The sequence below is a fragment of the Notothenia coriiceps genome, unplaced genomic scaffold, assembly GCF_000735185.1.
Source record: "Notothenia coriiceps isolate Sejong01 unplaced genomic scaffold, NC01 NC01_scaffold00028091, whole genome shotgun sequence".
NCBI classification, from domain to species: domain Eukaryota; kingdom Metazoa; phylum Chordata; class Actinopteri; order Perciformes; family Nototheniidae; genus Notothenia; species Notothenia coriiceps.
Genome location: NW_011360792.1, coordinates 1 through 12,851, shown reverse-complemented (window position 1 = coordinate 12,851; position 12,851 = coordinate 1). Strand labels below are relative to the sequence as shown.

At 41.8% G+C, this 12,851-nt stretch overlaps 1 protein-coding gene across 1 annotated transcript; it reads left to right on the top strand.

Moving 5' to 3' along the window:
- The first annotated feature begins 3,938 nt into the window (after nucleotides 1-3,938).
- slc22a16 (solute carrier family 22 member 16) lies at nucleotides 3,939-12,247 on the top strand. Its single transcript, XM_010785610.1, has 8 exons — nucleotides 3,939-4,045; nucleotides 4,820-5,296; nucleotides 6,414-6,531; nucleotides 7,872-8,430; nucleotides 8,900-9,027; nucleotides 10,800-10,909; nucleotides 11,126-11,225; nucleotides 11,412-12,247. Exons 1-8 carry the CDS (start codon nucleotides 4,002-4,004, stop codon nucleotides 11,604-11,606), a joined length of 1,731 nt encoding a protein of 576 aa, XP_010783912.1. The 5' UTR covers nucleotides 3,939-4,001; the 3' UTR covers nucleotides 11,607-12,247.
- Nucleotides 12,248-12,851: the final 604 nt, after the last annotated feature.

The following is a 12,851-nucleotide window of genomic DNA, read 5'->3' as shown; positions in this document are numbered from 1 at the left end:
ATAAGACAGCCCAATATTTTAAAAAATTGTTATTCTTTTTCCCCGCATATTTCGCAACTTTCCGCATATTTCGCAACTTCCCGCAATTTCACCGCATAAAATCACATAAAAACCCCGCATGTTTAATCGCATAATCAAGGATTTTAGCCCGCATAATCAAGGAATTTAGCCCGCATAATAAAGGATTTTTGCCCGCGTTTTTCTGGAGGGTCTAACTAATAGAACCATCCTTAGGGCAGCCGAGCGGAAATGGTGGAAATCCAAACACCATGACGACCTCCTAACCTATCAGGCTCTCCTCTCCTCTTTCTCTGCTTCGATCTCTCAGGAAAAAAGCACTTTCTTTCAAGATAAGATCCATTCTTCCTATTCCAATCCCCCAAAAATATTTTCTATCTTTCTATCTTCTTGGCCCCCCAGAGCCCCTTCCCCCTCTACAGGCCTGTCTCTCTCCTCCGATTCCTGTCTAAAACACTTGAACGCGCTGTCTTTAAACAACTCCCCTGTTAACTCCATCAGAACAACCTTCTTGATCCCCACCGGCCTGGTTTCAAGGCAGGTCACTCAACCGAAACGACTCTCCTTGCTGTCTCTGAGGAACTGCACACTGCTAAAGCAGCCTCCCTCTCCTCTGTCATTATCCTTCTGGACCTGTCTGCTGCATTCGACACGGTGACCCATCAGATCCTCCTTAGCACTCTTGAAGAACTTGGAGTTTCAGGCTCTGCACTTTCTCACCTCCTCACCTCCTACCTCAAAGACGGTACCTACAGGGTAACTTGGAGAGGGTCCGAGTCCGACCCTTGTCAATTAACTACAGGGGTCCCTCAGGGCTCTGTCCTTGGTCCCCTCCTCTTCTCTCTGTACACAAACTCGCTCGGATCAGTCATTAGCCCGCATGGTTTTTCATACCACTGCTACGCTGACGACACCCAATTAATTATGTCCTTTCCTCGCTCAGAGACCCAGGCCGTCGCACGCATCTCTGCTTATCTAGCTGACATCTCTCAGTGGATGTCTGCTCATCACCTCAAGCTCAACCTTGACATGACTGAACTGATTTTTCTTCTGGGAAAAAAGTGTCCCACTCTTGACCTAACAATCAATATTGGCCCCTCTGTTGTTTCCTCGACTCAGACGGAAGGAATCTGGGTGTGACCCTAGATAACAACCTGTCCTTCACTGCAAACATCGTTGCAACAACCCGCTGCTGCAGATGCACTCTTTACAACATCAGGAGGATACGTCCCCTGCTGACTCAGAAAGCGACGCAACTTCTGGCCCAGGCTCCCTACTACTGCAACTCCCTCCTGGCTAGTCTACCTGCATGTACCATCCGACCTCTTCATGTCATCCAGAATGCAGCTGCTCGTCTGGTCTTCAACCTTCCTAAATGTTCCCACACCACACCACACCGCTCCTCCGCTCCCTTCACTGGCTTCCGGTAACTGCTAGAATCCACTCCAATACTGCATGGTACTTGCGTACCATGCTGTGAATGGATCTGGCCCTTCCTACATCCAGGACATGGTTAAACCGTACACCCCAGCACGTGCACTCCGCTCTGCATCAGCCAAACGGCCCGCTGCACCCGCACTGCGAGGGGGAACCAAGTTCAAATCAGCAAAAACACGTTGGTTTGCTATCCTGACTCAAAAATGGTGGAATGAGCTCCCCATTGAAATCAGGACAGCAGATAGCTTGCACATCTTCCGGGGCAGACTGAAAACTCATCTCTTTCGACTCCACTTCGAGCAATAAAATGAAAAAAAAAAGCACTTATATACTAACTAAGCACTGGCTTATCTAAAACCTGTTGAGTATAGCACTTAAAATGGTTTGGCTCTATGAAACCTAATGTACTTATATGATTCTGTTTTCTTCAAGTTTGTTTCTTCTTGGTCAAATATTGTAAGTCGCTTTGGATAAAAGCGTCAGCTAAATGAAATGTAATGTAATGTAACAAAAACACAATAGCACAAACTTAATTTTCTATCATTGGAATCCAATCAGAAACAAGAACAATCCCAAACTTTAATATCCCTAGACTCAAATTAGTCACTCATAGATGCAGTAACTGCAGACTGAATAAAACTATGTATATCTGAGGTCAAAAATAATCTTTTTTCCACTCCTTCTATAAACAGTGGAGCAGAATAGGACTCTTGTCCTTGGTGACCCTATGTTGGTCATTTATTTCCCATGATTACAAGAAAATGCTTATTATGATATAAAAATATATTAAACATAGCTTTTTGTATAGGTTGTAGTCTCTATCACCACTGCCTAGCATGAATGTGTAGAGACGACAGCTCCACTCTGTGATTTATGGCAACAGCATCTGTTTGTGCCATAAATAAATCTCCTTTATTTACTTTGAACCAAAAACATTTTCTGTGACATTCAATCTTTAGCATACTAAATTAAATACGTCTTGGAGTCCAGAAATGGTTAGTACTCGTAAGAGTCTAATGCAGTGTGTTAAATGATTTAGTTGATATTTAAACGTTACTCCTGAAACACTGGTTATTCAAAAGCAGAGTCTTTTATTTCAATGCTGCACAGTATTTGTAATGTGTCAGTCTGCAAGAATTACCTATTTTACGTATACCTCCACTGTTTGATTATCGGACGACATGGAGCAGATGGCGAGTCAGTGCGATAGCAAAGCAAACACTGTCAGAGTTTGTAGTCCTACTGAATCCAGACAAGACTGGGAGCAGAAAGTCAATATGGTCACAACTACGGCTCAAATAAATCATTGATCAAACGCTTCGAAAGCAACATTTGCAGACACAGAGATAAAGAGAGGTTGGCTTGGACATCATAGGGGTTTCGTTTCATGAATTAGCCTTTAGTGTTGAGGATTTTTCCAAAAAGTTGTACATGTAAGAGTAAGGGAGCTGGGATGTCATAACGTGGTGAAAAAAGTGGGACTAACCTGCATCTTTCATCAAAACTGAACACAAATGCAGACACACTGACACACACAAACATGTGATACCTGTAAACTGTACTGTATTCTGTAGCATTTTAGAGTCTAAAAAGGCTTGATTTACCCTCAAGGATTCATGTGCAGTCACAGGCTATTCATAAAGGCACACAGACACACACATGCAAAAACACACGTCAGGCCAGCATTTCAAGTTTAGTATCATGTTTTTGTGCTTTTAATTGATTTGTGATAAATGCCAAATATTTCAAGAATCTCAATTTTCTTTTATCGTGTTTTTCCTTATTTACACTGATTATCCTTGGGATTTGGACTTTAACCAAGTTTTTTGTGAATGTCGTGTTTTGGTTGAATTGTATCCTGGGCATAGGTTGAAGCTCTGTGTTTTTGAGAGGAGTATTGTTTGCTCAGAGAGTAACTCTGACCTTGTGGTGATTGTGAACTCCCCAGCTCATTACCACTAAGCTCAAGTTGTAAACGCCAGGCATATTTACAGCAGCTGCTTTTCTTGGCTTTAGAGCAGGTTGATTTGACAGGACTAACACCTGAGAAGAAATATGGCTCCAGGATGTCAGGAGTCCAGTGTTGCCCTTTGGCACTCGATTTACTGTCACTGATAGGCTACTGTCAATTTCACCAAATTAATGCTATAGGCAGGCTGTGATTTGGTCCGAACTGACAAAACAATTGTTATTATTTATTAATTCACTTGAAATAAAAATAAAAAAACTGAAAAATACAAATTCAACATTAGAATTCATAGCGACCGTTCTCTGTGATGTTTCAAAGCATCATCTCCAGACAAAGTGGAATGTTTCACACTGATTTAGCGCTTGAAAGCGGACCCCACATTTGCATCGGTCCGTGTGCATGTGTGTGTGTGTTTTTTGTGAGTATGTGTGTGTGTATGTATGTGTGTGCACGCCTCCTACCCTCACTCCGCTCTCTGGAAGCCACAGTTTCATATTAAGCGTTGAAGCGCTCGGATCGGCTGCCCGCGAGGGAGAGACGCACCGGCACCCGCGAGGCGCAAACTCACCGTCCCACAATGACCGTGGAGAGGATATTCGACGAGATCGGACATTTCAAACGGTATCACTTAAAACAGAGTTGGCATGGTTCATTGCAGGGTGCTTTGCGTATCATCAACAGTGGATTTGGAATAGTAACTTCTCAACGTCTCAAAGTTATTTTTAATTCCATGTTACAAATGCGTTTTTGAAAACAAACACTAATAGATGCACATTAAAAAAAAGAGCCCAACCACTTCGCATGATGTTTAGTACAATGCTTTTGGGTCATTTTGAAAACATATTGTACCACATCTAAATGATTAGTGAGGGGCGAGTCTTCAACTCAGAGGAACTTGTGTGTGTTTTTGAAGAAATAACCCTACTTTTCTGACTCTGCTTGGAACTGTATATTTCTCTTTTGTTTATTGCATGAAAAGTTAAAATGCTAAATGTAATGCCTGAATGTAACTTTTTAGAAGCTGTTCCAGTTTGTCCCTAAGCAAAAAAAGTGCTGAATTAATGTTGCTTCTTTATTACTTAAGTTTTCACACAAATCACAAGCCACTATTAGTAGGCCTATGTTTCAATATGCAGTGTGTCCTTTTGTATAAAATGATTTGGTCTGTCTAACTTAAATCCTATTCAGTATGTAAAGTTGGCTTATTTTGAATGCTCAACACTGTATATATTGTTAATGCACTTGAGCACAGCTTAATATTAGTTAGAGTTGTTAAGGTGATCTTTTTGCTGTTATCTGTTCAATAGGAGGGCTAAAAGATTGCATGCAACTCTCTCATCATCTCTTCTACATCTCTGTTGTCAACACATCTTAATACATTTCATTTCTCTCCAGATTTCAGGCATGTCTGTACTTCGCAGCAGCCTTCCAGGTGATAGCCTGTGGGATCCACTACCTGGCCTCTGTATTCTTAGTGCAGACGCCAAACTTTGTGTGTGGGGGGCCAGGCAACATCACTGAGGTCCTCTATGGTAACCTGACAGCGTCTAGCCTGGAGGACATCCTACCAATCTTCAAGGCAGGGACTGGGCCCTTGGTAGTGACGACGGGTGGGGGGGAGCAGTGGCAGCTCAGCCGGTGCCACAGCGCCACACGCATCAACCCACAACCCTTTACAGACACCTTATATACCAACAAAACAGTGAAAGCCTGCGAAGGGACCTTTGTCTACGACCTCACTGAAGTTCACCAAAGCATCGTGACGGACTGGGACTTGGTGTGTGAGAAGGAGTGGCTAGCTAAGCTGTGCCAGCCTACTTTCATGCTGGGGGTGCTGATCGGAGCGTTGGTGTTTGGGGACCTTGCTGACAGGTGAGCAGGGGCTGCAGGAAGGAGGAAAAAGGGGAGGGTACTTTTTTGCAGAGCGAGAATCCACACAGTAAATGATGTCATATGAGACACATGAAGATTTACCATATACAGCTGTTATTCTCCCATGTGATTGTAAACAAGAGCACATGTTCAGGTAGTGCAGGCTGTGGCTGAGAGAGCCTGCCTTTATAATACTCTACACATGTAGTCATAAGTTCAGGAGACATCTTTGTACTTAAACATGATACTGTCATCTCAGTGGTGTTTATGTGACTGCAGGACAGAGTTGCTTTAGAGCATGTAGGCATGAGAGGGATTGGAGAGCGACAATCTGGTTGGTGTGGATGATGGGATTGAGGGAAAACAAACTGAAAGGAACAAGTAAGACAGGGAAACAATAGGCACACTTTGGACTGATCAGGTGATCCAGCCAAAAAGCAAGTAACACAAGTACTTTGGTCTGATACAGTCAGTCGAGTGGAAACTTGCTCTGATGTTTGCTAGCCTTCTCCTAAGTGGTTAACATGAGTTTGTTAATCACCATCCCACCACACTGTATTTTGCCTTGTGTTTTTATCTGGGGTCTAATCCACCATTACTATCGGGTGAATGCTTTAATGGGCTGAGCATCACATTGGAAAGTCAGGTTTTGCTTGTTAATGAAGTGCTGGAGAATCTCTTCCATGTTGAATGCAAAATGCGATCGGATGTTTATTATTGGCTGATAACCTATACAGTAAACACTGTATTTTACCCTGCAGACACAGCTGGAGAATATTGGTGTTCAATATTGTACGGGTAGAATTAAGGCAAATCTCTAAGGTGTGACGCAAATGGTTTGTCCCAAAATGCCGCAGGTAATATTATGACTTGTGTACAAGTTGCTAATAGGGCTGGCTTTGACTGAAGACAATTCTTAGCTGTCTCAAACTCAAACTATTTAGTTGATTAATTGATTAGTTGACTTAATATACAGATCTATAAAACTGAGTTACTCCACAGAGAATCCCTTAAAAGCACCATATTAACCCTGTTTGAATGCATTGCTCATCTGTAAACTTAGGTGAGCTCAATTACTCTATCTACCTGTCTCTCTTTCACCCTCTCTCTCCTCCAGAATTGGTCGCGTGAAGATCATGATGTTCACCAGCCTGTGTCAGTTTGTCTTCGGGGTTTCTGTAGCATTCTCCGGAAACTATTATATCTTTGTGGTGCTCCGCTTTCTTCTTGCAATGGTAAGTTTGGGTTGAGCTGTTAAGGGGCTTTCTACTCTCTGTTTGTAATAACTGCTTCTTAAGGTTTATCATCCGTCTTTTTTTCCAACAAAACTATCTTTAGCTAATAGCTTATGTTCTTGCCACGTTCTGTTAGTCGCATTGCAACCAAGCCAACATGCAGACCACAGCACGTTTCTATGTTTCCAACATAGCTCTGAGAGAAAAACATTTAAGCTCATATAATAATAATAATAATAATACATTTGATTTCAAAGCGCTTTTCCAGGTGCTCAAAGACGCTTTGCAGTGGTAAAAAAATAATATATATATATATATTAAAACAGCAACACAGCATAATTCACAAATTAAAAGCCAGTCTGAGGAGGTGTGTTTTTTTTCATATAAAACAAGACAATGCAAGAAATGTGCAGACTTTAATTTCTCCCATTTTTTATAATCAAGAACATATGCCAATGTAATGATCTGTTAAGGTTATGAGTTGAGTTGATGTTCTTCTAAATAGTTAAAAGTGAAAAATCTGATTTAATCTTACAAATCAAATCAGGTCCGGTACTGGTAAAAGTCAGCTGCAACAGTCAAGTAAACTGATCCACCCTGTTGAACATAAACTATGCTAAACTAAGAGTGTGTTTGTAAGTTAAAACTGTGCAGAATGTTGTTTTTGTGTGCATAAAACAACATGTTTACAAGACCAAGGAAGGGAGTCATTACAACGAGGGTTAGTCCACATGGCAGGGAATTTGTGCTGAAAGAGCCCTTACAGTTCAAAATGTCTCTCCTCTTCTTCTAACCCCCCCCCCCCCATTCCTACCCAGCTACAGCTGTTGTTTTTCACATAGAAACAGACACAGATAGACTTATGCTGCAGAGCCACTCCAAACACAGCGCAGACACAGTTTATTAAAAAGGGACTTAACACCTGATTACTGCCATACGCATCACGTTCAAATTAAAAAACTAATGTTAGAAGTTCTGACAAAGAAAGCAAGGGTTCAACGTTACATGAAACGTTGTATATATAGCAACATACCATCAATTAGAAATGAAGTAAGCTAGTGCTTATACATAACAACCAGAAATTGTGACACTCCGAGGTTAATACAGTATACCTACACAATGTGTAATACTTCAAATAAAACTAATTAAACAATTGGTATATGTATTTTATTTGTAATAAATAACCACCCAGGAGTCTGTATATCAACAGAAAAATTATTATCCTTTTGATCTCCTCTCTTTCTTCCACCTTTTCTCAATGTTATCTTCCAATCCTCCTTCCCCTTCCCTCTTTTTATCCGTGTACCTACTTTCCTCTTTCCCATCTTTGCGTTTGGCAGGTGTCCAGCGGCTACCTCGTGGTGGTGTTTGTCTACGTCACTGAGTTCACTGGCATTAAGGTACGCACATGGACCTCTATGCACGTGCACGCGGTCTTTGCTGTGGGCATCATGGTGGTGGCCCTGACCGGCTACCTGGTGCGGGTCTGGTGGATCTACCAGATCATCCTCTCCACCTGCACCTCTCCTTTCCTGCTCTTCTGCTGGAAGTTTCCTGAAACACCCTTTTACTTGATGGCCAGGGGCCGTTACAAGGACGCCCAGGCCCTGCTGGACCGGATGGCCCGCTTCAACGGCCTTGAATGCAGGTTGAAGGTGGAGGACCTGCTGGAGCCGGAGGAGAGAGAGAACGGCACAGCTCTGCTGGGGCAGGAGAAGGAGCGGCCAGCACCGTCTGAGAAGAAGCTGTCCATCCTGTCTCTGTTCGGCAGCTGGAGGATGGCGGGCCGTACGTGCACAGTGTGGTCCATCTGGTTCATCGGCAGCCTGGGCTACTATGTCTTCTCTTTGGGCTCTGTCAACTTAGGAGGAAACCAGTACATTAACCTCTTCCTAGCTGGTAAGTGATTGGCTGATGAGTGTGAATATGCATGAACAATATATACTTAAAAGACTCTGTCAGTGTGGGTTTCAAATGAGGCTGTTTACAAAGTAAACTGTTCTGATTGTAGAAACACATTCAAATGAGCCTGTAAGCAATTAAATAACAGAATAACAACATCTCCAAGCGTAATACTGTAGCTTCCCTGTGTCTTTGCCATCTGATTAAGAAAATATGATTTTTTTTTTATAAACACCGAAACTGATGCACTTTTCATGCAATGCAATTTCCCTCCTACTGATTTATTGTACTTCCTTTACACACACACATTTATATTCCTTACCTATGTCATGTGGGGACATCCAGCTGAGACTAAGCGTCACTAACCTTGCAGATGCAGGTTATTTGGGTCCCCTAGATAGAGTTGCCCTTGTTAGTGTGTCAGTGCCACTATAAACTCTCACTGACAGCTGCCGGGTCTTTCCAGGTGCAGTGGAGATCCCCTCTTATCTGGTTGGCTGTTTTGCAATGGATCGGATTGGCAGGAAGAAGACGTGCGCCCCAGCTCTGCTCCTGGCCGGGGTCGCCTGTATGCTCATCATTGTGGTACCTGCTGTACGTACTGAGAGTGTGTAAGAGAGTGAGACATTGAAGTGTGGGTATTCTTTAATCTTAGACTATGATAATCATGTTAGTTAGATGCATAATGAACACTTTTATTTCTTTCTAACTCTAAAACTACTATAAACACAACACCATTTGTAGTGTCTCCAAAACAAACATCATAATAACTGTAACAAAATTCAATTCTGTTGACCGCAAATCTTAAGGAAATTTTCAATGCAAAAACATTACCATTCAAGGAAAGCCAGAAACATGTTATATATGACATCTGGCTATTTAAAAGTATTTTCACTTTCAACCTGTGTGTACCCTCAGCTCTTGGGATTACTGCCCTCACATAACCCCAGGCCGTGAACCTCTGTTGAACCCTGATATACGACACAAGCTGTTCCCAGTAACTGTTCTCTGAGCACTGACCCAATTTAGTGCTCCTCCTGGTTGGGTTCACAGACAGCTGTTCCGTAATGTCCAACTTAATATGCCCTTACATTGAAAGCCATTACAAACAGATCGGTCAGCAAGCCTGAGATGAAAAATAGCAGCATGGAGACAGAGGACAGAGAGTCATCTATCTAGCTTTTTTAATTTATTATAACTAACTATTACTGTCTGAGCAGATTTCACAGTGGACTGAAACATTCAAATGACTTGAGGATGTCTCAGTGTCAGGAGCATCATACAACAGATTCTTGCTTTCTGTTTTCATCCAATGAGCCAAGTTCACAACCATCCAGGTCAAGGGTTAGGGTCAGGAATAGCTTGGCCGTCTTTATTATTTTGAGAAGGAGAGCTTATCTTCCCTGTCTTCCTTCTTGTGTACAGTTTCTCAGCAATTGGTGTGTATGTTCTCATCATTTTCTCAGATTTTCTATCCATTCTTGTTTTTGAGAAGTTTCTGACGATTTGTAAGGCGATCCTTGCAGTCAAAACCTCATTTGGTCTCAGGAAATATTCAACAGTCCCCCTTTTCATGGTGCCTACACTGAGTGCTCTTGCTCCTGAATGCTGTATTTTTCCATATTGCTACACTTACAGAAAGTTACAGTAATAGCCCTCACAGACCCTTACCCCTTTCTGTGTATCATGTCCAAATTTAACTTAGGTTTTTCTAAGCCCTACACTCGATTTTCTTCAATATCTTTTGACACACATAATATGATAATGACCATGCAAATATACCATATTACTGACGGCTTTACACAAACAATTTTAGAAACATTAATTATTGCAAAACACTAAACAACACGTTCATTCAAAACCAGTACACCTATGGTGGATTAAGACCAACAGTTGATTAAAAGCTTATTTGGAGAAAATAGCTTCACACAGCCTCCCTCTTCTCTCTGTGTAACTTTAGTGTAGTCAGTTCTGGCCATATATGTGTTGTTGTCTGGTTCTGTTACATCATAGCAACAGCCAAGTTAAAGTTCTCCAGGTTTTTTTGTTTTCCACATTTAGAACAATATCATTTAAAGGTGTGAATGCCGGATATCTTTATTTTTTAAATACCATTTTTTTTCTTTTCCCCTTTTATTATATTATACAGCTGAAAATAGATTGGAAAGGGGGAGAAAGGCCATCTCCCTCTCCAATTCCATTAAGGGTGTGCACATTGAGATAAACAATATAAACACAGGCCTAAATTGTTTACAGCTCTATTAGGGCAGTCAGGGGTATAATGAAAGTTCTGAAGGTCAAAGGGCTTGTGTTTTATTTTTGACATCTTTAACCACCCCCCCCCCCCCCCCTTTCCTTTTCCACAGGATATTGATGCACTGGCCATCGCTCTGTGTATGATAGGGAAGTTTGCCATTGCAATCGCCTTTGGTCTCATCTACCTATACACCTGTGAGCTTTACCCAACCATTATCAGGTCAGTTCAAACAGGGGGGTTTAAAAATGCTTATCAACGTATTTTTGTTAAGATTCTTCGTAGATGTTTTTACATTTGTATTAGTAACCTCATTCCACAGAATATTGTTCTTACGACTTAAGTCTTGTTTAAACTGATGGTGTTAGTCGTCGTGTATACCCTGACGTCACTGAATCTGTCTTCTCTAATGTTGCTGACTGCATGGTCTCCCTCTAGGTCTCTGGCAGTGGGTAGTGGCAGTATGATATGCCGTGTTGGCAGTGTGGTGGCCCCCTTCTGCGTGTATCTGGCTGATTACTGGATCTACCTACCTCAGGTATACATGTTCTCCTTTCAATGGCTCAACAACAACAGATATTATTTTATGTTAAATGTCCTTGTCCATTCTGTCCTATTTAAACCATGTTTCCATTATGCATAATTTAGTTACACAAGTATCCTGCCAACAAAAAACATTTTAACAAATTAGTTATTTACTAAATTCATACTGACCCCTGTGTAGCTCATCGTGGGAATCCTGGCGTTTATTATTGGAGTGCTGACGTTGTTGTTGCCTGAGACCCTTGGCAGACCTCTCACAACCACTTTGGAAGAGGCTGAAGCTCTGGGAAGAGAGCCCATCAAGACGAACTCAACCCTGGGGCATAATGATGCTGAGGACGGGTTGGAAATGAACCAACATGAAGCCAAGGACTGAGTTGTACACTGTTGGAATCCAAGAGAGACTGACGTACAAAGAGGCTTTGGGGGACAAAAATAAAGGAAGAAAGAGAGGAAATGGTGCCTGCAAAAATTGGAAAGAGTAACATCATTGATTTTGCTTTTATAAGAACTTGAAGGGCCATGTTTATTGGCATTTTTTCTTCAAAGTGACCAACAGAACATTTCCTTTGGGGTCCTAAGACATTGCACAAACCCTTTTGTGTTCATACAGATCACAGTAACAACTACCAACAGATCTATGAAATCACAGTAGTCCATGAGTTTATTGAAGATAATGAAAAATAAATGATTTGCTGTGTTTGTTTGTGTGTGTGCTTGGGTGTTTCCGAGACCAGGAATAACTGAAGAATGTTAATTAATAATTTCAGTTGAAGGCAATTTCAATTTTAATTTTTTTGTTTTGTTGTTATTTTTTATTATTTTTCCAAAATGCAGACTTTCAATAGGTCCAAGTTGAAGGAAACCGATGGATATTTACGATGGAGAGCTTGAGAGATATCATTTTACTGTTTGCAAATGTAAATGATGTTTATCATATTAGTTTGGCTAGCTTGTTCAGATTGTCAGAAGTGCAAAAATAACACCAATATTGTAGAAAACTGAAATAATCTTTTACAAAAGGAAGTGGGAATGAGTTTATGCTCTGTGATTTAGATACCTGCCTAACTGTTATTATAAACAGGGGTGCACACAACTTTCTCAGTGAGGTACTCAGATGAGTACCTGGAGTAAGTGTTTAGTGCTCCAACTTCCGGCTCCCCTCAAAGTTCCCATGAAGCCCTCTGTATCGCGAATATCAGCGGGTGGGGGTGCTAGTGGAGTATGATGAAGCCCTCTGTATCGCGAATGTCAACGGGGGGGGTAGTAGTAGAGTGCAGAGCTTCGTGACCACAGAGCGTGTGAACGTTGTGATCAGCTGTTTTAGCGCAGTGCTGCTGTACAGGCCGACGTTAACAGCAGCCCTGTCTTTGCACACGGAGTCCGACTCCGTCGTCCGGCGATCCAACCGCCTTATGGAAAAGCTTCACATATACATCGGTACGCAAATGCGCTTTGTGACACAAGTGACGGTACGCATTTCAGATTGTTGCCGCGCATGCGTACCTGCGTACCACTTATGTGCACCCCTGATTATAAATGTAGAACATTGCTGTGCCTGTCTTGAAGCTATAGTATTAAAGCACACAGATTACATTTTTATTCTAAACACACAATGCAA